General features: G+C 39.5%; 2 protein-coding genes and 1 pseudogene across 3 annotated transcripts; all 3 read left to right on the top strand.

Annotated features, from left to right (window-relative positions):
* Window positions 1-830: 830 nt before the first annotated feature.
* Window positions 831-6,838, top strand: LOC120315933 (olfactory receptor 2G3-like). The gene is made up of 2 exons (XM_039360974.1): window positions 831-1,119; window positions 3,615-6,838. The coding sequence occupies exon 2, from the start codon at window positions 5,137-5,139 to the stop codon at window positions 6,085-6,087; it is 951 nt and encodes a 316-aa protein (XP_039216908.1). The 5' UTR covers window positions 831-1,119; window positions 3,615-5,136; the 3' UTR covers window positions 6,088-6,838.
* Window positions 6,839-9,768: 2,930 nt separating this feature from the next.
* On the top strand, window positions 9,769-12,926 carry LOC120315930 (olfactory receptor 2G3-like). Of its 2 annotated transcripts, none has more exons than XM_039360970.1 (2): window positions 9,769-10,407; window positions 11,289-12,926. In XM_039360970.1, the coding sequence occupies exon 2, from the start codon at window positions 11,309-11,311 to the stop codon at window positions 12,227-12,229; it is 921 nt and encodes a 306-aa protein (XP_039216904.1). In that variant the 5' UTR covers window positions 9,769-10,407; window positions 11,289-11,308; the 3' UTR covers window positions 12,230-12,926. The 2 variants fall into 2 exon arrangements, with proteins under 2 accessions (XP_039216904.1, XP_039216905.1); XM_039360971.1 differs by having other exon boundaries at window positions 11,250-12,926.
* A 6,367-nt stretch (window positions 12,927-19,293) lies between these two features.
* Window positions 19,294-20,637, top strand: LOC120315929 (annotated as a pseudogene).
* Window positions 20,638-22,897: the final 2,260 nt, after the last annotated feature.

The raw sequence follows: 22,897 nt of genomic DNA, 5'->3' as shown, positions 1-22,897 counted from the left end.
TCAAGTTCTGGAAAATTATGTTCCACAAAGTGGGCACCATGACAGGAAATGTTCTCCTATGGAGCTGGTTTAAGTTTTTGTGGCATTGGAAAATAGTTCTTGACAATCTTCCCTAGGACTCCCTTTAATGTATCTGAACATGGCTATCAGATCTCCTCTAAACCTTGTTTTTTTTTTTCTAGGCTGAACAACCAAATTCCTTTAGCTTGCCTTCAATTTCTTGCACCATATTTGTTGCTCTCTTTCGAACTACTGTGTCAATATGCTTCTAGAAGTGTGCTACTGAAAATTGTATATGTGGGCATACATTTAATGCAAACATAAGAGAACAATTAAAATGTCTATGGGGGTGTGTTGTTTACAACTGTTGAGGTAGCGCCTTGTGCTACAAAGGCTGCATACACATTTATTCCATCATAATATTCCTGCGAATAGCAAATATAATTTTATGATACCATCTGACAAGTCCTCCACTGTGATCCAGACCTAGCCAAACATTTGCAGGTCTTTTCCTTCCACTCCAGCATCTTTGCTCCTGTCACTTCTCTGATGTTATCTAACCCTCCTTGGGTGAACTTTGCAAAAAAGGAGCTCTCGGGCTTTGCTGGACTCTGGGGAGTGATGCCTTGTTTGCTCCTAATTGTTCCATCACGAGTCTGTGACAACATGACAACAGTTTTCTCCAAGTGGGCAGGAATAATCCATCTTTTTCATCCTCCTTGTCCTTGAAAATGTTTATAAACTCTGACAGTGAGAAGAATGAATCAATGAACAGCTTACCTCCCAGAATTGTGGCTGCTCCATCCCTGGACAGCCATTTGTCCGAAATGGTGTAGGGTTTCCTGCCCGAGCAGGGGGTTGGACTAGATGACCTCCAAGGTCCCTTCCAACTTTACTATTATTATTATTATATTGGACAACCATTTGTCCAGGATGGAATAAAGTCTCCTGTCTTGGACAGGAGGTTGGAGCAGAAGACCATCAAGGTCCCTCCCAGCCCTGTGATACTATGATTCTACCATCCTGCTCCACTTCTCACCTTGTCAAGTTGATTATTATGTGTCTGTAAGATCCGTAAATATTCTGGAGCGCCACTGTTCTGAAAGAGCCAACATGAAGGTATAGTTTTTTCTCCTTTTTAGAACTCCTTAAATGTTTTTTATTGTTTCATTTTGATTATGAAATACTGCGTATTGTCATGTAAGTATTCATTGGTTATAGCCAGTGGTGGGATTCAAATATGTGAACAACTGGTTCTCTGTGTAGATGCTGCTTCTGGAAGTCCATTCTGGGCCTGGGCAACAAAAAATTAACTATCGTTTCTGCCGAATGGGTGCGAACCGGCTGAATCCCACCACTGGTTATAGTCAAATTCATTAAACATCCTAGTTCTTCAGTCAGAGGTCTGTGTCCTAATCTCTGGTAGAATCCACTCAAAGTTGCTAAGGTGATTGTTGAATGTGTCTGTTCATCATGAAACGTTACTTTATATTAGACATATTTCTTGACAAGCCCTGATAATAGTCCTAGAAACAAGGAAGACCTTTGTTTAATTTGTATTGATTTGGGAAATATTCATCCCAAATTAATATACAAAATGGAACGCAGCTACATAATGAAATCCACAAACTGTGAAGTGGTTTCTAACTACAAACATACATACACAAGAATGTTTATATAAATATCAATTTTAGGGGGAAACTTGTATAGGAATATATATTTTTTAAAAAATATGTACAGTAACAATTGTACGATAGAAAATTATAGAAAATGTGCACAGAAGTGCAAGTTTAAGAAATATTAAAATGTGTGATTTTTTTAAAATTTGGACTTTACCAGAATGAGAAAGTGATATCAAATTGAAAAGGGGCAAACTGAAAAGTTACTGAAAAATTGATTATAGCTGAATCTGACCCATATACCCATTTCTAATAAGTACAATTCCAACATTTCCTGAATATAAAATGCTTGCCTACATTTATTAACCTCAGTCCTGTTTTCCTATTTTAGTTTAGGGTGGGCTGTTTTCTTTTTTGTAAAGATGATAGGGTTATGGAGCAGAATTAAGGTGTTATTGCTGAAAAAAAACATAAAGTGCTGTAGGCTGTGCACCTGATTAAAGCACCTGCACAGTGCATTGCCAGTCTGCACACATTTAGTCTATATCTTGTTCTACATGAAAGATAAAGTTAGGCTTGCTGTAACAATAAGGTGACCAACTTTTTTACTATGAGAAGGAGGACACAAATAAACTGAAGAAAAAAAAGTGAGTCTAATGCATGCGTGTGTGCCGTGTCGTGTTTCGGTAAGAAGTAAACAAGGCCCCTTGCGTGTGGCGCACTTTGCGCGCGGCGCACTCTCTCAAAACAATTCTCCTGTGTGGAGCAGATGTGTCTCATAATTGTGTCTCGCCGCACAGTACCGAGCCTTGACGAATCGTCATGTCAAATATAAATAGTCACATCATGCGCAACAGATCGGATCGGCATCGATCGAATACGGAGATTTACAGATTAGTCTTCAAATATCGAAAAGAAGGACATGTAGGAGGACACTTTTTTAGAGAGGACAGAACTTACAAAAGAAGGACTGTCCTCCCTAAAGGAGGACGGTTGGTCACCTTAGTAACAATGCAGCAGAGCCACTTGTCAAGCATCTTCCAACTTTCTGCTGTGCAATTTCAAGAGAGGAGCCAAGCTAAGTCCTTGTGGGTTCCGTCTTCTGTCTGTTATGTTGCATTTACATGAATGAATGGAGACCTGTAGGAGTATGGCATGGAATATTACATGGAAGTGTTATATCTATGCCTTCATCATATCTAGCCAGGATAAGATACTAGTTAAAATATGGGAAAGACCTGCCCCAAGTTGTAATCTCCCCCACATACACAGTGGAGGCTTCCTGGGAGACTCCGGTCCAGTCCTTTGTCTTTGCTCAAGAGTTAAACTTGGGTTCAAAGATCCAGGTTCAAGTGCACATTTAGTAAGAGACATTTTCTGAGTGACTCTCTCTCTCTGTTTCCCTCACATAACTCCTCTCACTTCCACACCAGTTTACTTTGTGGAGCACTTGTGGGAAAGAAAGGAGCAAGAGGCATTACATACAATGGCTCTGAGCTCCTGAACGGAAGGTCGGATATGAGTGTGATGCATAAATAGTGTGAAAGAGAGAAAAGTAGACTTGTCAGACATCAGACAGGTCAAAAGAAAAGGGCAGAGGGGGGAGTATTCTTCCATTTCTCCTCTCTTGCATACTAACATTTGCTTCAGTGTTTGCTTTCTTTGATTCTGTACCTGCTGAAATTCCTTCACAGTTAAACTTGATCTTCTTTTGCTCCTAGCTGTCAATTTCCTAATCCTGTCCTTAATTCCTTGGGGATGTGATTATTGTGGGATAGGAGATGACATCTTTTCTCCCCTTTTGCTGAAACTTTCCTTCATTTGCAAAGAAGCACTTCAGCAAACGTTTTTGTTTAAACCTCTGCCAGATTTTAGTGGTGTATAAGTGTGATAAATAAATGAATACCTGAATAAAGGAATAAATGGGCTGCAGGTGGGGAGAAGATCCAGCAGAACAGACCTAACTGGGACATTTTTTCCCCTATTGCTATAAAGAAACCTGAGGGTGGCTTCTGGAAAACCTACTTGTACAAGACAGGTGATGACGTCTTGGAAATGGCGATGGAAACGAAGGATGTGGTTGACTCACAGAAGTTTAGTATATTTAAGGCCTGAAATCCTAAACAAATCTATGGGGTGCTGAGACTCATCCATGGCTTCCAGAATTGAGGATCATGTCGATGCAGCTCCCTTTCCTTTGCTGAATAAAAGGCAGAGATTTATATATGTTTGTTTGCAGTCTTAGAGTCATCTGAAATGGCTGGAAAGTGTTCCCTTCCCTGACTTGTTATAGCTTCTTCCTGGTCTCTTTCAGCCAGTTTAAAAAAGGCATTTTTGTAACATGCTGTGTAAAAAAATCTATATGATTCCCTAAGAGTGAGAATCCCTGGATGGCACATTATCAATCAACCATTTGATTAATCAAATGGTTGATTGATAACATCATTAACATCAATTAATGTTCACCCTTGTCCACTCAGTTACAAGACAGAGATGGACAACTTCCATCACCCTAGGCTCAGGTGAGTTTTAGGGTTTTGATTTTCCTCCATCTCAAGAAAGCTCAGCCCCATTGCACAAAATTGGATTTCCAAGTCAACCAGTCTTCCAATCTGTTTAGTCCTGTCCCAAACAAGTTCAGCACTGCTCAATGTTATGATTAGTATCCAACTATCTGAGAACTCTTAGACTGTATCCATGACAAGAGCAAGGGATATAAATACAATACAATCCTTAATTTTCATGGATGGAGGAGGCTATTTTCAAAGAAAGTTCTGATCTAAATATTGTTATAATCCTTCATGCAGTTGGGGAATGTGCACAGTCAGGAGGATCATTTAAAGGCAAAACAGCATCTGCAGGAAACTTGCAAATAGTAGGGATGAGATAAACATTCTTCATCTTGTCCATTGATGAAATTCTTGGGTTCACAAACTGGGGTACTGTTGTCTTATTTATATTTTAATTTTAAGGGCTTTTTTAAAAGTGCTTTAAGCCACTGATCTTATGTCAAGGGAGACCCACGCATAAGATCAATGGCTTGAGGTGACAATTTGAGTCTTATCTTTCAAAATAGCCTTTAAAAATAATCACCAAAACGTTTGATCCTATCCATTCTGGGACTGGAAAAGGGATCTGCAGACTGTGGACACTGTTTGATGTTCAGCATTTGTATTGATTACATCTGGTATCTGATACAACTGTAGCAACTCTCAGCTATCTTTTTGATAAAGAGCAAGTAATAGGCAAGAAAGTAAATGGAGTAAATTTTTAAGTTTCCATCCATACACTATAATTCCCTTGTGGTTGTTAAAGCATGAGATGGTGAAAAGCACTGCCAGTGAATATGGACCTCCAGTCATTTTCATGGAGAGCACTAATTAAGTTTAATCCAGATTACTGGGGACAAAATTCAAGACCCACTTCAAATATGGGAATCAATTGATCTGCTGGACTGCTGACAGTTGTTGGAACCAGATTCCTTTTGTGTCATTACTTGTTCTAATTTGTATAGACAATGAACAGGGAAATTTCATGGGAAAACCAAAGCTACCAAAGAGAATTCATCTTGCTGGGAGTGGCTGACCGGCCACGGTTGGAGATGTTGCTCTTTGCCCTTGTCCTGGTCTGCTACTTGATGACCATCTTGGGCAATACAACCATCATTGTGGTCTCAAGACTAGATCCAGGGCTCCATACCCCCATGTATTTCTTCCTCAGCAACCTTTCCTTCCTTGACCTCTGCTTCACCACCAGCCTTGGGCCCCACATGCTGATGAATTTCTGGAGAAAAAGCAAGACTATCACTTATGGCGGCTGTGTGGCTGAGCTCTACATTTCCCTTGCTCTGGGCTCCACGGAGTGTACTTTGTTGGCTGTCATGGCCTATGACCGCTATGCAGCCATCTGTCATCCACTACGCTATACTACCCTTATGAACCACTCTCTGTGTTTCACAATGGCTGCTGTCTCCTGGATAAGTGGCTTCAGCAACTCACTAGTTCATACAGTGATGATTCTTCGGCTTCCACTGTGTGGACAGAATCAAGTGAATCATTTGTTTTGTGAGCTCCCAGCCTTTCTTAAATTGGTTTGTGTTGACATTTCCCTTAATGAAATTGTGATGTTTTCTACTAGCGTGGTGTTCCTCCTAGTACCAGTTAGTCTCATCACAATCTCATACGGCTATATAGCCTCTGCAGTGCTGAGGATTCGCTCAGCTGAGGGAAGGAAGAGGGCCTTCAACACTTGTTCCTCCCACTTGATGGTGGTCTGGCTCTTCTATGGCACAGCCATCTTTAGTTATCTCCAGCCTCTATCCACTTCCTCCCATGATCAACGCAAGATGATTTCCCTTTTCTATACCTTTGTCACCACCATGCTTAATCCACTGATCTACACTCTGAGGAACAAAGAAGTGCATAAAACTCTCCAAAGACTAATCAAGAAGAATAAACCCATGGATTGAAGCATCCAAAGCATCTGAAGGTTCAACAGAAATGCTGTTTGTTTGTTATTCTTGCAATAATTTTCATTGTATTCTCTATTTCATAATAGGCATGTCTTATTATCTAGGTACCACAGTACTACACAAGACTGTAAAATTAAAGAATATACAAACCCCAAAACTGACAATCAGAACTTATTTTCTGAAATGTGTTTAGCTTGTCCTGGATAACACACGTCTTGTGTCAACTCTGTCCCTTGATGTTTCAGATGTTTTGTTCCCCTGTGAAAAAGGCATCTTCTGAAGTTCTTGCAATTTTCTTTTAATGAGAATTTGAACTAACGTTATTATTCCACCCTTGCAAATCTTGATTGCATTGTGGCTTTTGCCAGGCCAAATCCTTCTAGTCTTTTGGGACACTCCTAATTACTCAATATAAAAAAAAGAGTTTCTTCATGATTTTCTTCCCTTATGAGACCAGTTCCTAAACATTTTCTTTATGCAGAGTGTGGCATTGCTATCATGAGTTTTTGAGGACTATTATATAATCCAGAATCATCAATACAATTTTTTGGGAGTCCCTATATACAATGGCCCTTCCATGATGTCTACAGGGCGTAAACAGTTGTCATTAATTGATTTGATATGAAACATGCCTATGCTGCTTGCCATTTTAAAATAAAGTTGGAAATGTTTTGAAATTACATCTGTTGGTTACAACAATTAATAAAATATTTTATGAAATGCAGAATAAAATGCAGAATGAAATAAATGTAAGGTTTATCTCCTCTTTGTAGTAGCCCCTCAAATATTGGAACACTGCTATCATGTTTCCCCTAATCCTTCTTTTGATTAGACAATTCCTGCAACCATTCTTCATACGTTTAAGCCTTCAACCCCCTAATAATCTTTGTTGCTCTTCTCTGCACTCTTTCCAGTGTCTTAACATCTTTTTTATATTCTCGTGACCAAAACTGGATGCAGTATTCCAAGTGTGATCTTACTAAGGCTTTGTAAAGCGGTACCAATACTTCACGTGATCTTGATTCTATCCTTATATTAATGCAGCCTAGGATTGCATTGGCTTTTTTGGCTGCAACCACACATTATTGGCTCATATTTAAGTTATTTTCCCTAACACTGCAAGATCCCTCTCACAGTTATTGGTATTGACCCATGTTTCACCTAATCTATATCTGAAAAAAATGTTTTTTCTTGCCTAGGCGAATCCACATTGAATTTCATTTTGTTAGATAGAGCCCAGGGTTCAAGTCTATCGAGATCCTTCTGGCTCTTGAATGTATCTTCTAGGGTGTTGTCTTCTGCTACCTTAGTGTCATCTGCAAATGTATTGAGTTCCCCTTGTATTCCCTTGTTAGAAATTCTGTTTATATAGCCCTACAGAACAAAGTACACAGTCACCATGGGCTTGACTGCTGAACTGTTTAACTGTAACAGGAAACTCTCCTCAGAATAAAAAGACCATAGAGTGTTTGCAAACTTACAAACACTGCCATCTACTGATTGGCTGTAGTTGTTGCATAAAACATGTGAACATGTATTCTAGCACCCTCATCTAAATCATTTATAAAGATATTGAAGAGTACTGTACCGGGCCTAAGATGGAACCCTGGGTGCTATCTGTACTATCTGCATTGTAACTTTTGCTACAGCAAACCCAGTTTGCATTCTGACTTTTCCATTCTTCTTGGACACTCCTTATTCCTGAATCTAAATGAAGATTTTGCTCATGATTTTCTTCTCTTATGAGAGCAGTTCCCAAACTTTCCCTCTATGCAGACCATCACATTATTGTCATGAGTTTTTGAGGACTGTAATACAACCCAGAGTCAGCAATGCAATTATTGGGGATTTCATATATATGTTTTTGTGAAAAAGAGAGTACACCCTCTTTGAGTTCTTTGGTTTTACATATAAGGACATAGTAAAAATCTTCTGCTCCTTAGCAGTTCCTAAAAGTAGTAAATACAACCTCGGATGAACAACAACACATGACATATTACACCATGTCATCACTTATTTCACAAAAAGAAAATCAAAATGGAGAAGCCTATCAACCTGGACTGAAAATAAATTGAGTGACCAGCATAAAAGAAGAACATTGAGGCAGTTCACACAAAGAGAGTGTGTAAAGATAAAACATGTATGTAAGAAAGTAGTTAATGGCTCAAGAGGAAGGGAAGGCTAAGAAGACCATAGTGGGATAGAACTGAAGAGATCCTATTTATAAACACAGATAACCATTCCAACAGCGAGATAGACCTCTGGCAGCCAAATCCTCACCCTGAGTACCAGTCATACTGACTGGAAAATCTTCCAGGGATTTCTGGAAATCACTGGAATCCTTCAACTCCCAGCACAAGCCTAATCTAAGTGCTCCATCCCTCTGCAGAGAATAATAGTCACTCAGTGGTGGGATTCAAATATGGGAACAACCGGTTCTCTGTGTGGATGCTGCTTCTAGAAGTCCATTCTGGGCCTGGGCAACAAAAACTTAGCTACCCGTCCTGCCGAAATGGTGCGAACCGTCTGGATCCCACCACTGTAGTGACTGCTACACTCCCCCCCCCCACACACAAATGTATTGCAAATGAGTGCTGAAGTCTCCCAGAACTAAAATTTTAGGACCTCTCAATGCCAAATCTGAGACCACATTGATCAGATGAACTAAGAAACCAGCTGGGCACTTAGTGAGTTGCCTACCATTTCTTGGCAGTGCTAAAGATACAGTCCCTCCATGGTGGCACCTCAATGGAGAGAAAAAGAGAGAAATTACTGCTGAGCAGCAGTTCAGGAGTATGTAGGCCTGCTGGGTTGGCTTGTGGTTTTTGCAATGCTGCCAACATTGGGAATACAATTTGTGGTAGAGGAATGTAGACTGGATGGAAAGTCCATGGAGGGGTAAGTGCCCTTATCCCCTTGTGGCTGGTCTACATTGGGTGTGGTGGCCAAAGACATTTTAGAAGTTCTATCCAGAATTGCGTGTGTGTGTGTGTGTGTGTGTGTGTATGCAGCATTAATTAAAAACAAAAGCAAACAATCAGAATGTGTGTTTGTGTGTTGCCTACCACCATTGACATAACGCCTTATGATACAAAGGCTGCACATAAATGTGTTCCACCATACAGTTCCTTCAATAGCAAAAAAAAATTCTGACACCATTGAAATTTACTCATTTATTTGCTGATCCAAGCTTTTTGCAGATCTCTTCCTCCCATTCCTGCATCTACTGTGACTTTTGTGACCCTTTCTATCCTTCCTGGGTGAGCCTGTGCAAATGGTTTCAAGGGCTTTGCTGGACTCTGGAGGGAAGTGTTCATCTTGAGTCTTGGTCTCCTGGGAATCATGACAACTTTACTGTATAGCAACTTTCACTAAATAGTGAGAAATAGACAGGAATACCCCCCCCCATTCTTCTTCTTCTTCTTCTTCTTCTTCTTCTTCTTCTTCTTCTTCTTCTTCTTCTTCTTCTTCTTCTTCTTCTTCTTCTTCTTCTTCTTCTTCTTCTCCTCCTCCTCCTCCTCCTCCTCCTCCTCCTCCACCGCCTCCGCCTCTGCCTCCTCCACCTCCTCCACCTTCTCCACCTCCTCCTCCTCCTCCCCCTTGAAAATGCCTATAAAATGTACTGTGCTGCTTCATTCCTTGCCTTCTAGGTTGATTATTGTGTGTGTCTGTGTGATATATATATATATATATTCTGGAGCACCACTGACCTGGAAGAGGCAAGATGCCAGACTGAGAACTCCAAATGTTCAATTTCTCTCCCTTTTTCTTTAAAGAGAAAGATGCATTAATCTTTGCTTTTAGCTTTTTTCTCTATAGGCTCAAGTGAAAAATGGTTCTGAAATTATTGCTGCAACGCTAGGTCCATTAACTTGAGATGGAGCCCTATGGGACTCTGTAGAATAATCAGTCTGACTATTTCCTTGTTGCTCATTGCCTCAACCTTCATTCCTGTCCATCCTTTTCACACCTTCCTTCCTTCCCTGGATTCTGTTCCTCTATTTCTATTCCTATCAATTTCCTGGGGGGTTTGTTTCTGTTCTGTTTTGGGGGGATTTCACCTCCCCACTAATCTGTCTCCTGTCCCCACCTTTCAGCTCAAGCTCTAATACCTGGAATACAAAGGTCCATTCAGAGATGCTCCAGTGACAAGTATTTTGTCCTGAAACTGTGTCATCTGCTCCTTGAATAGAAGCCAGTTCGTCCTAAGAAATAGAAAAAGAGATTCTTACCTCAGAATCATACAGGCATCCAAGGTATTCCACACCAACACATGATGAGCCTAGAGGTAGCAACGTTTCTCTTACACAGACACAGGTGAGGTTGGGGAGTAGAGTGTTTTAGAGTTATAGTTTATATAATATATAAGTAACAGGGTCATATTATATGTTCTATCTCTTTCCCCTTTTTTATCTATCTATCTATCTGTCTGTCTGTCTGTCTGTCTGTCTATCTATCTATCTATCTATCTATCTATCTATCTATCTATCTATCTATCTTCTTCATCAGCAGCAGCATTATCTATCTATTTGTCTGTCTGTCTATCTACTATCTCCATGATGAGTACTGCTTTTTCTAAATTATGAAAGCATAAAATTTGTTCTGTTTAGAAATCTTTTGAATATTTTCTACAAGTAAGTTAATGTTGATCACGAAATATGCTCTAATTTGGTTTTCATTTATTAGAGTGGAATTCACCAAAGGTAAGCTGTAGCAATAATACATCTCTTAGTTCTACTGGGTCTTAATGTCAGACCTATCACACAAAATTGGACACCCAATTGCTATACACATTTTTGTCTAGGAAATTCAATGTATGAAAAGGGAAAATGTAGCACCTAATTGCATCCTATCAGAGGAGGTGAACAAAAAGTACAGAAGAAAATTATCTGAGATTATCAATATTTTGGACAAAGAATAGGCAATGGGCAACAAAGTGGATGGAGTAAACGTTTTAAATTTCCATCCATGCACAATTATTCCCTTGTGGTCTTTAAGACATACAATGCTGAGAAAGCAGTGGCAATTGATATGGACCTCCAATCATTTTCATAGAGTCCACTAATTCAACTTTAATTTAGATTACTGGGTACAACATAAAAGCCTTACTCCAAATAGAGGAATCATGTCATTGATGGATTCTTGTCATTTTTGTACAGGATTCCTTTTCTGTGTCTTTACTTGTTCTAATCTTATAGATAATGAACAGGGAAATTTCATGGAAAACCAAAGCTACCAAGGAGAATTCATCTTGCTGGGAATGGCTGACCGGCCACACTTGGAGATGTTGCTGTTTGCCCTTGTTCTTGTCTGCTACATGATGACCCTTTTGGGCAACACAACTATCATTGTGGTCTCAAGACTAGATCCAGGGCTCCATACCCCCATGTATTTCTTTCTCGGCAACCTTTCCTTCATTGACCTCTGCTTCACCACCAGCCTTGGACCCCATATGCTGGTGACCTTCTGGAGAAAAAGCAAGACTATCACTTATGGTGGCTGTGTGGCTGAATTGTATAACTCTCTTGCTCTGGGCTCCACAGAGTGTATTTTGTTGGCTGTCATGGCCTATGATCGTTATGCCGCCATCTGCCATCCACTGCGCTACACTACCATTATGAACCACTCTCTGTGTTTCATGATGGTGGCTGTCACCTGGATAAGCAGCTTCAGTATCTCACTAGTTCATACAGTGATGACTCTTAGGCTTCCTCTGTGTGGACGGAATCAGGTAGATCATTTCTTTTGTGAGCTCCCAGCCTTTCTTAAATTGGCTTGTGTTGACACTTCACTTAATGAGGTTGTGATATTTTCTACTAGCGTGGTGTTCCTCCTAATTCCAGTTAGTCTCATCATGGTCTCCTATGGCTATATAGCCTCTGCGGTGCTGAGGATTCGTTCAGCTGAGGGAAGGAAGAAGGCCTTCAACACTTGTTCCTCCCACTTGATGGTGGTCTGGCTCTTCTATGGCACAGCCATCTTCAATTATTTTCAACCCCCATCCAACTATTCCCATGATCAAGGCAAGATGATTTCCCTTTTCTATACTTTTGTCACCACCATGCTTAATCCACTGATCTATACTCTGAGGAACAAAGACGTACATAAAGCTCTCCAAAGACTAATGAAGAAGAACTAAACCCATGGATTGAAGCATCCAAAGCATCTGCATTTCAAGATTCCCCACAGGAGTGGTCTTTGTTATTTTTGCAGTACTTTTGATTCTACCTTTCCCTCTCTCTCTTTGTTCATAACAAATGTGCAATACATCTTGGTACCACAGCAGTACTCAAAATTAATAAATTAAAGAGTATACAAACTTCAGAACTTCTTTTCTGAAATGTGTTTAGCTTGCTGTGGATAAGACGCTATTATCTTGTGTCAACTCTGTCCCTTTATGTTTCAGAAGTTTCATTCCCATTTGAAAAACGCACCTTCTGAAGTTCTTGCAATTTCATTTTAATAAGAACTTGAGCTAATTATATTATTCCACTGTAGCAAATCCAGTCTGCATTGTTTCTTTGCTAGACCAATTCCTGTCTGCATTTCCCTCCTTCTTAGACACTCCTAATTTCTGAACCTTAGAGAAGTGTTTGCTCATGATTTTTTTTCCTTATGAGAGCAGTCCCCAACTTTCCATTTATATAGACTTTGATATTGTCGTGATGGGTTTTAAGGACTATTACATAATCCAGAGTCACCAATGCAGTCTTCGGGGATTCCCTATATACAAATGGAATGGATGGAATGGAATGGATGGAAACTAATCAAGGCGAGAAGCAACCTGGAACTTGTGTGAATAATTAACCAGTGGAACAACCTCCAGAAGCGGTGAATGCTCCAACACTGGAAGTTTTTAAGAAGAGACTGGACAGCCATTTGTCTGAAATGGTATAGGGTTTCCTGCCTGAGCAGGGGGTTGGACTAGATGACCTCCAAGGTCCCTTCCAACTTTTTATTATTATTATTATTATTATTATTATTATTATTATTATTATTATTATTATTATTATTATTATTATTATTATTATTATATACCCTTCCATGATGTCTACAGGGTGTAAACAATTGACATTTAATTTATTTGATATGAAACATGTCTCTGCTGCTTGCCATTAGAAAATAAAGCTGAAAATGTTTTGAACTTATACAGTATGTGATAGTTACAACAATTAATAAAATATTTTATGAAATGCCAAATAAAGTAAAGAATGAAATTAACTATCAATGAAAAAGGTTACGGTAGCAATAGAAAGTAAATAATCACATCAATATTAGCATACTATTAAAAGGCTCGGGAGAATAAAATACCTTGTTGGGCATTAAAGGACAATGCAGACAGCACTAGTTATAGCTCATTGGAGGGAATATGACCAATTTATGGGGCTGAAGAAGACCTGTTTGTAGATACTGATATAGAAATGAGAATTGGTTACATAAAGAGATACACACAGATAAACTGAATGTGGTGTGAATGGAGAATGTCAGAAAAGTCTGTGATAAAACAAGTGATAGGATCAGTCTGGGCTGAAAATAAATTGAATGACCAGGATGAACAAAGAACATTGTGCCAGTTTATTCACACAAAGAGAGTGTGTAAAGATGATTTCAAAACAAATTGATAAATATAGTAGTAAATAACTCAAGCGGAAGGGAAGATTAAGAAGGCCAGAGTTGGGTGGAGCTGAAGAGATTCTGTTTATAAACACATATAAACCAACAGATCAACTGCTATGTAGACCACTGGCATCCAAATATTCACCCTGAGTACCAGCCGTGCTGCCTAGAAAGTCCTCTAGGGGTTTCTGGAACCCGTTAGAATCTCCTAAACAAAGCAGCCAGTGATCTACTGTGTGTTTTGGTCCATAATGAGTTGAGTTATAGCCATTGTGGCCATGGCAGTCATAAACCCCTATCCAGACTAAACCAAGGCAAGCCCACCAGGATTGCTGAAGTATTTCCATATTGGCAGCTGAGGTGGGGGGGAGGGGAGAGACAGAGACAGAGACAGGGACACAGAGAGAGAGAGAGAGAGAGAGAGAGAGAGAGAGAGAGAACACTATTGAACAGTGGAACAAGAGTATATAGACCTGCTGGATGCACATGTGTTTTTTGCAATGCTCCCAACATTTGGAATACAATTTGTGGCAAAAAATGTAGAAAGTCCATGGAGGATGTAGGTGCCCAATCTCCTCCTGATGGGTCTAGATTGGATGTGGTGGCAAAGGCATTCTAGAAGTTTTACCCAGAATTGTGTGTAGATGTGTATGTCCAACTGTAATAAAATAAGAAGCAAACAATTGAAGTTTGTGTGTGTCTGTTTCTTGCCAACCACCCTTAACCTGGCATCTTGTGCTGAAAAGGCTACACAGAAATTTGTTCCCCCATACAATTCCTGCAATGGCAAATTCAATTTTCTGACACCATTTGAAATGTACTCCTTTGTTTGCTGGTCCGAACCTTTGCACATCACTTCCTCCCACTCCTGCATTTTTGCTCCTGTCACTTTTCTGACACCCTCTATCCTTCTTGAGTGAGCCTTTGCAAATGGTTTCAGGGGCTTTGCTGGACTCTGGAGGGAAGTTTCTTACTTGCCACTAATTGTTCATCTTGAGTCCTGGTGCCCTGAGGCTCTGTGGCAACTTTACTACATAGCAATTTCATTAAATGTTCCTCCCTTTCTCCTCCTTCTCCCTCTCCCAGAAAACACCCATAAAGTCTACCATTCTGCTTTCTCAGATTGATTATTGTGTGTCTGCATGATATCACATTTTCTGGAGCACCACTGACTTGGAACAGCCAAGATGCTGGGCTGAAGAAAGTGGGCTGATCAGAGTTTTGACAGAGGGAGTCTTTCCCTTCTATCTTTCCCATTTCCTTTGATGTTGCCTATTCCTAATCAACACAATATTCAATTTGCAAGATTTCTCCTTGTTGCTTATTATTGTCTTTCCAGTGTATTTTCTCTTCTTTTTTTCTTTAAACAGAAAGATGCATTAATCTTCGCTTTCAGCTTTCTTTCTTTCCCTATAGGATCAAGTGAAAAACGGTCCTGAAATTATTGCTACAATGCTATCTCTATTTGCTTGAGATTAAGCCTTGTTGGGCTCTATGGGCTATTCAGTCTACTTTCATGTTGCTCATTGCCTCATCCTTCATTCCTGACAACCCTTTTCGGTTCTTTCTTCCTCTGTTCCTATCTAAATATTTCTGTTAGCTTGCATCCAGTTTCATCATTGACTCTTTCTGTTCTCTTTTTAGGGAGTTTCCCTTCCCCAGCTATCTGTCTCCCCACTTTTCAGCTCAACCTCTAGTCTCCTGAGTAGAAAGGTCCATTCAGAGATGCTCCAGTGGGAACTATTTTGGCCTGAAAAAATATATCAACTGCTCCTTGAATTGAGGCTGATTCTTCATAAGATGTAGAAAAAGAGTCACAATTAGGGATTCTTAGCTGAGATCATACAGGCATCTAAGATCCTCCAAATCAACGCATCCAGATGATCCAAAAGGTAGCAAATTTCTCTTATCCAGAAACAGGTGAGGTTAGGGAATGGGGTTATAGTTACTTATGTAATACACACACACATAGACATATATATGTTACAGTAAAGGAGAAGATTACATGCTCTGTCTATCTATCTATCTATCTATCTATCTATCTATCTATCTATCTATCTATCTATTTATCTATCATCTATCATCTATCTATCTATCTATTATCATCTATCTATTTTATCTGTCTAATCATCTATGATGTGTGCTCCTTTTTTAATTAATTATAATTTTTAATTATGAAGGCATAAAATTTCTTTGAAATTTTCTAGTAATAAGTGAATGTTGATCATGAAATATACTGTAACCTGGCTTTTCATTGATTACAGCTGACTTCACCAAAGGTCAGCTGAAGCTATAATAAATTCCTCCTAGGTCTTAACGTCTTCTAGACTCTGTTCCAAGGTGTTAACGTGATTTTTAAATGTATCTGTTCATTGTAAAATGTCACCTTTTAATGGACTTTTTTCTTTACAGTCTTTACTGATATTAGTGCTAGAAATAAGAAATTAATTTGATTTGAATTTTAATACGAAATTGGGCAATTTATAGTTCCCAGCTTAGATGCAAACTGGAATGCAGCTAAACAATAAAATCCAGAATCTAGTTTAGCATCGATATAGATACACAGAGACCAATACATAATTATCAATTTTAGGGGACATGTGTGTAGGAATATATATATTTTTAAAAAAACCTGCATAGTAAAAATTATATTGTGGAAAACATTATACATAGTAGATATGCACAAAAATATAAGAATATGCTAAGAAATATTCAAATTAAAAGTCTTTTTTAATTTCTAAAATTATACATTAATGTCAAAATGGAAAAGGACAAACTGAAAAGTTAATTAGAATTTGATCACAACTGACTTGTACCTATCAAATCTGTAATCCCTTCCTAATGAATACATTTCCGGTGTTTCCCATCAATTGCCTAGAATCATCTATCTGCCTTTTGTTCTTTCATTTAAGTGTGCTGGATTTATGGTGGTGATCCAAGAATTAATATGCAATTTGCTGAAAAGCATAAAGTCAGTAAGATTTATACCTGGTAAAGTTGACTCCGCAAATATTAAACTATAATTCATGGGGTAGGTTATTTACCTGTATGAAAAATAGTAGCTGGGATCATGTTCTCTCTCTCTCTCTCTCTCTCTCTCTCTCTCTCTCTCTCTCTCTCTCTCTCTCTCTCTCTCTCTCTCCCTCCCTCCCTCCCTCCCTCCCTCCCTCCCTCTCTCTCTCTCTCTCTCTCTGTATTATTTCACTCGGTGCTTCTTGTGGGAAAGAAAGGAAGAACAGGCACCTCATACAATGGCTCTGAGTGGAAGGTGGGATATGAATCTAATTCATAAATAGTGTGAAACAGAAAAAAGTAGATTTGTCAGACATTAGACAGGCAAAGCTGCCGGAGGGTCAAGAGAAAAGGATGGGAGGGGGAGATGGACTGGAGTGTTCTTTCATTTCTCATCTCTTGAACACTGAATTTTGCTTCAGTTTTGTCTCTTTCTTTGATACAGTATCTGCTGAAATTCCTTCACTGTTAAATCTGTAGAAACTTGATCTTCTGTTGTACCTGGCTGTCCATCTTCTAAAGCTCTTTCATAAGTCCTTGTGCGTGTGATATTTATGATCAGTGGTGGGATTCAAATATGCGAACAACCGGTTCTCTGTGTGGATGCTGCTTCCGGAAGTCCAATCTGGGCCTGGGCAACAAAAAAATTAGCTACCGGTTTTGCCGAAGTGGTGCGAACCGGCTGAATCCCACCACTGTTTATGATGTAGGAGATGACATTTTATCGCCTGGTTTCCTGAAATTTTCATTTATTCTGCAAGGAGCATTTCAGGAAGTGTTTTGTTTAAACCTCAGAGTCTCCAGATTTCAGTGAGAGATAAATGTAATAAATAAAGGAATACCTGAATAAAGGAACAAATGTGTCACAGGGTGGGGAAGGGATCCAGCAGAACAGACTTAATTGAGACATCTTTTTTCTTGTTATATAGAAACCGTAAGGAAGCTTCTGGAAAATCTACTTGTGCAAGACAGATGACGACGTCTTGGAAATGATGATGGAAATGAAGCAGGTGGTTGAGTCACAGAATCTTAGTATATTAAACGCCTGAAATCCTAATCAAATCTCGGGGATGCTGCGATTTGCTCATGTCCTTCAGAATTGAGCTTCATGTCCAAGCAGTTCCCTTTCCTTTGCTGAACAAAAGGCAGATATTTTATAAGTAATCAAATCTACCTCTGTTCCCTGTTATATAAGTTTGTTTGCAGTCTTAGAATTATCTGAACTGGCTAGAAAGGATTTCCTTCCCTGGCTTGTTACATCTTCTTCCAGGTATCTCTCAACCAATTAAAGAAAGGAGTTTTGTAACATGTCATGGAGAAAATGTATGTGATCACTTTGATGGTATATTATCAATCAACCAGTTGATTAATTAGGGCATTCATCCTTACTCGCCCTCAGTTTAAAAACAGGCATGGACAACCTCCAGATTGCATACGGCTGTTGATCCTGGGTCAGGGTGAGGCTTAGGATTTTGACCTTCTGCCATCACAAGAAAGTTCAACCCTATTGCACAAAATTGGACACCCAAGTCAATCAATCTTGCCATTCCTTTTAGTCCTATCCCTAATAAGCTTAGCACTGCTCTGTATTGTGATAGGAGTCTAAGTATCTGGGAATTCATAGACTATATCCATGAGAGGAGCAGAGGACATACCGTATTGTCCCTAATTGTCCTGATTGGAGGAAGTTTTTTTCCCAAAGAAGATTCTGATCTAAATATGACTATAGTCTTTTATACAGTCAGGGAATGTGCACAATCAGGATGATCATTTAAACAGCATCTGCAAGAAACATGCAAATAGTGAGGATGAAATACACATCCTTCATCTTCTTCATCGATGCACTTTTTGTATTCACAAGTTAGGTCAATGTTGCCCTATTTATATTTTAATTGTAAGTGCTTTTTCTAAATATCAGAGGCAAACTCTTACTTTAAGCCACCAATTTTATGACGAGAGAACCCACCTATAATACCAATGATTTGAGGCAGTAGTTTGAGCCTTAACTTTTAAAATATCCTTTAAAAATCATAGCCAAAACTTTTGACCCTTCCATTCTGGGGCTAGAAAAAGGATTCTGGTGGACTGTGGGCAGTGTTTATATTGATATTGATTTATATTGATAATCATTTATATTGATTACATGTGGTTTCTGCTACAGGTGTGGCTCCTTTCAGCCTCTTAGTTATGACAGATGTGTCAAAACCGAGTTTCAAAAACTATTAATTGTATAATACTGCCCAATGGTGCAAATTTTTCTGCCCTATAATTAGTATATTCACTTCTCACCTAGTAGGATTCTGCTTTACATTCACAGTTATAATAAGTTTTTAGGGGTTAATGGAGGAATAGGTATTTGTGAGAGTCCCTGACAGTTGCTATCTCACTGAACAATGATTAGGGGAGCAGGTTTTGTATCGCTAGAAAAAAAAATTGTACAGGAAATTCATTGTATGAAAAGTGAAAGCTTAGCACCTAGCTAACTACATCCTATCAGAAGAGTTGGACAGGAGGTACAAAAGGAATGACTTTATATTATCAATCTTTTAGATAAAGACAGGGAAATTGGCAAAAAATCATAGTTGAGATAAACCTCTAGATTGCTATCCATACACAATTACTTCTTTGTGGTCATCAAGGTGAGAAAGCAGTGCCAATGGATATGGACCTCCAATCATTTTCACAGAGTTTACTAATTAAGCTTCACCTAGATATCTGGACACAACATTCAATCAGCACTTCTAATGTGTGAATCAATCGATCATGCTGGATTGCTGTCAATAGTTTGAACTGGATTCCTTGTGTGTTTCAATGTGTATAGACAATGAACAGGGAAATCTTGTGGGACAAGAGTAACCAAAGCTACCAAGAATTCATCTTGCTGGGGGTGGCTGACCAGCCACACTTGGAGATGTTGCTGTTTGCCCTTGTCCTGGCCTGCTACTTGATGACCCTCCTAGGCAATACAACCATCATCATGGTGTCGAGACTAGATCTAGGCCTCCATAACCCCATGTATTTCTTCCTCAGCAACCTTTCCTTCCTTGACCTCTGCTTCACCACCAGTCTTGTGCCACAGGTGCTGGTGAACTTCTGGAGAACAAGTAAGACTATTGCTTATGGTGCCTGTGTGGCTGAGCTCTACATCTCCCTTGCTCTGGGCTCCACAGAGTGTATTTTGTTGGCTGCCATGGCTTATGATCGCTATGCTGCCATCTGCCATCCACTGCGCTACACAACCATTATGAGCCACTCTCTGTGTTTCACAATGGCTGCTGTCTCCTGGATAAGCGGCTTCAGTGTCTCACTAGTTGATACAGTGATGATTCTTAGGCTTCCATTGTGTGGATGGAATCGGGTAGATCATTTCTTTTGTGAGCTCCCTGCCTTTCTTAAACTGGCTTGTGTTGACATTTCCTTAATGAAGCTTTGATGCTTTCTGGTAGTGTTGTGTTTCTTCTAGCACCCGTTAGTCTGATCACAATCTCTTATGGCTATATAGCAGCTGCAGTGATTAGGATCCCTTCGGTTGAGGGCAGGAAGAGGGCTTTCAACACTTGTTCCTCCCACTTGATGGTGGTCTGGCTCTTCTATGGCACAGCCATCTTCAATTATTTTCAACCTCCATTCACCTATTCCCATGATCAAGGCAAGATGATTTCCCTTTTCTACACCTTTGTCACCCCCATGCTTAATCCACTGATCTACACTCTGAGGAACAAAGAAGTACATAAAGCTCTCCACAGATTAATGAAGAAGAAATAAACACGATTCGAAACTGCATTTGAAGGTTCAACAGCAATACTCTTTATGTTATTCTTCCAGTAGTTTTCATTTTATTTTGTTTTTTCTCTCTCTTTTCATAATAAACACATAACAACACTAGTTTTCATAGTAGTACACAGACTGTAAATTAAAAAGTGAAAAAAGGCAAGATATTTTCCCTCTTCTATGCCTTTATCACCACCATGCTTAATCCACTGATCTACACTCTGAGGAACAAAGAGGTACATAAAGCTCTTCAAAGACTAGCGAAGGAGAAATAAACACATAATTGGAAGCTGCATCTGAACGTTCAACAGGAATAATCTTTGTTATTCTTCCAGTAGTTTGCATTGTACTTTCCTTTCTCTCTTTTTTTTCCATAATAAAACCGTAACATATCTAGATACCGCAACAGTACACAAGACTGTAAATTAAAGAGTATACAAAGTCCCCAAACTGCCTGTTGGAACTTACTTTCTGAAGTGTTTTGTTAGTTTGTTGTGGATACACACTTTCATCTTGTATCATCATTGTCTCTTGAGGATTTGTTCCCTTATGAAAAAGGCATTTTCTGAAGTTCCTGCTGTGTTCATTTACAGAGAAATTGAACTAATATTATTCCACCCTAGCAAATTCTGACTGCATTGCGGCTTTTGTTAGGCCGAATCCTGTCTGCATTGTGATTTTTTTTTTCATCCTACTTAGACACACCTAACTTTCCTTTCTGTCAAAACTGATTCACTCTTTCACCTTCATTTTCTCCCTTGCTCATAGCTTGACAAGATTTTGGTGCAAAGATGGGAGGGATGGTATCTAGGTAACCGAGGTGTCTTTGACAGCTTAGTGCTGATAAAAAGTGGACTTTTCCCATAACAATAAGAAGTATTACTATTGGACAATATGAAGACCCAGTGGGTTGGAGCGAGGGAATCTATTGTATGATTAAGTAAGCTTTTGAGTAGGAAAACCAGAGCTGTTTTCACTTCTTCTGCACTAATGTAAAATTTCAATAAAGTATTATACTCTTGGTAAAATCATGTCCCAGGAGTTTTTTTTTTTTCTGGAAATGCCAACTAGACAGTTGACATCTTTGTTATATCATCAGTGTTGGGTCCCACATTCATGTGAATTTTTGGAGAAAAAGCAAGACCAATCCACTGATCCATCCATTGAGGAACAAAGAGATATACATAGCTGTCCAGAGAGTAATGAGGAAGAACTAACATTTCCACTGGTGACCCAAGTGATGCTGTGGCTGCTCTCTTGCAATGACTGGAGCTGTGGGGGACTGGATGGGGGACAACAGGCTTTGACTGAACCCTGCCAAGACCGAATGGTTTTGGGCATGCAATATCTGGGACTTTGTCATCTTTCACTCTGGATGGGGTAGCACTCCCCCAGAAAGACCCGGTCCAAAACTTGGGGGTTCTCCTGGACTCATGACTCCTGTTCAAGGAACAGGTGTTGGTCATGGCTAGGAGAGCCTTTGCACAACTTTCTGTTGTGCACCAGTTGCGGCCTTTCCTGGATCAGGACTCCCTGCACTCAGTCGTTCAGTCCCTAGTCATCTCACGGCTGGACTATTGTAATGTGTTCTACATGGGGCTAGTTGTGAAGAACATTCGGAAGCTACAGCTAGTCCAGAGTGCGGCACACAGGCAGTTTTGGGGGGGCAAAGAATGGCCCCTGTAACACCACTGCTTCATGAGCTGCATTGGTTATCAGTCTGCTTGTGGGTGCAATTCAAAGTATTGATGATCACTTTACAAGCCTTTCATGGTACGGTCCATGTTACTTGAGGGATCATCTCATTCAACTGAGATTGACACATACCACTTCCTATCCTGGAAGCTTGATCAGTTGTATTGGATGCTGTGGGAGGTGGAAAGATTGTTGAGATTAGTTGGTGGGAGGGAGAATGGGAGGTTCTGACAGGATGATGGAGGGGAGGAATGGAAATTGAAAGATTGTGTGTGTGTGTGGGGGGGGTTCTTTGCAATCAACTGTTCCCTGAGAGCCACTGTGGTTACATGGGGTTTTATCTGTGACCTCAGGGTCACCTTAGTCAGAGGTACACCATTAAAACTGTACAACATTATTATATATATTTATATCAATTTTCTAATGTATCTCTATTAAATCTAGGGTAACTTTCAAGTAAAGTAACTTTAAAAGAATTGGATAATACAAATTAAAATCATTAAAAGGAGACAGAGAGAAATAGAAATCAACAAGCAAACCAAACTACCACTGATGATAAGTAATAAACTAAGTCACTGGTATTCTGAAATCTTACTTATATGTAGGTTTATCTGTCAAGTTATAATATATACTCTACAACCCGAATTTGGGATGTGGCAAAGAGGTGATCAAAGATGTTTTCAAGTAAAAAGGATTCATTATCATATACCAT

This window comes from Crotalus tigris, unplaced genomic scaffold (assembly GCF_016545835.1).
Source record: "Crotalus tigris isolate CLP2741 ecotype Arizona unplaced genomic scaffold, ASM1654583v1 scf7180000019189.1338056, whole genome shotgun sequence".
NCBI lineage: Eukaryota > Metazoa > Chordata > Lepidosauria > Squamata > Viperidae > Crotalus > Crotalus tigris.
Note: the sequence above shows the minus strand (reverse complement) of the source record. Positions and strands in the feature narration are given on the sequence as shown.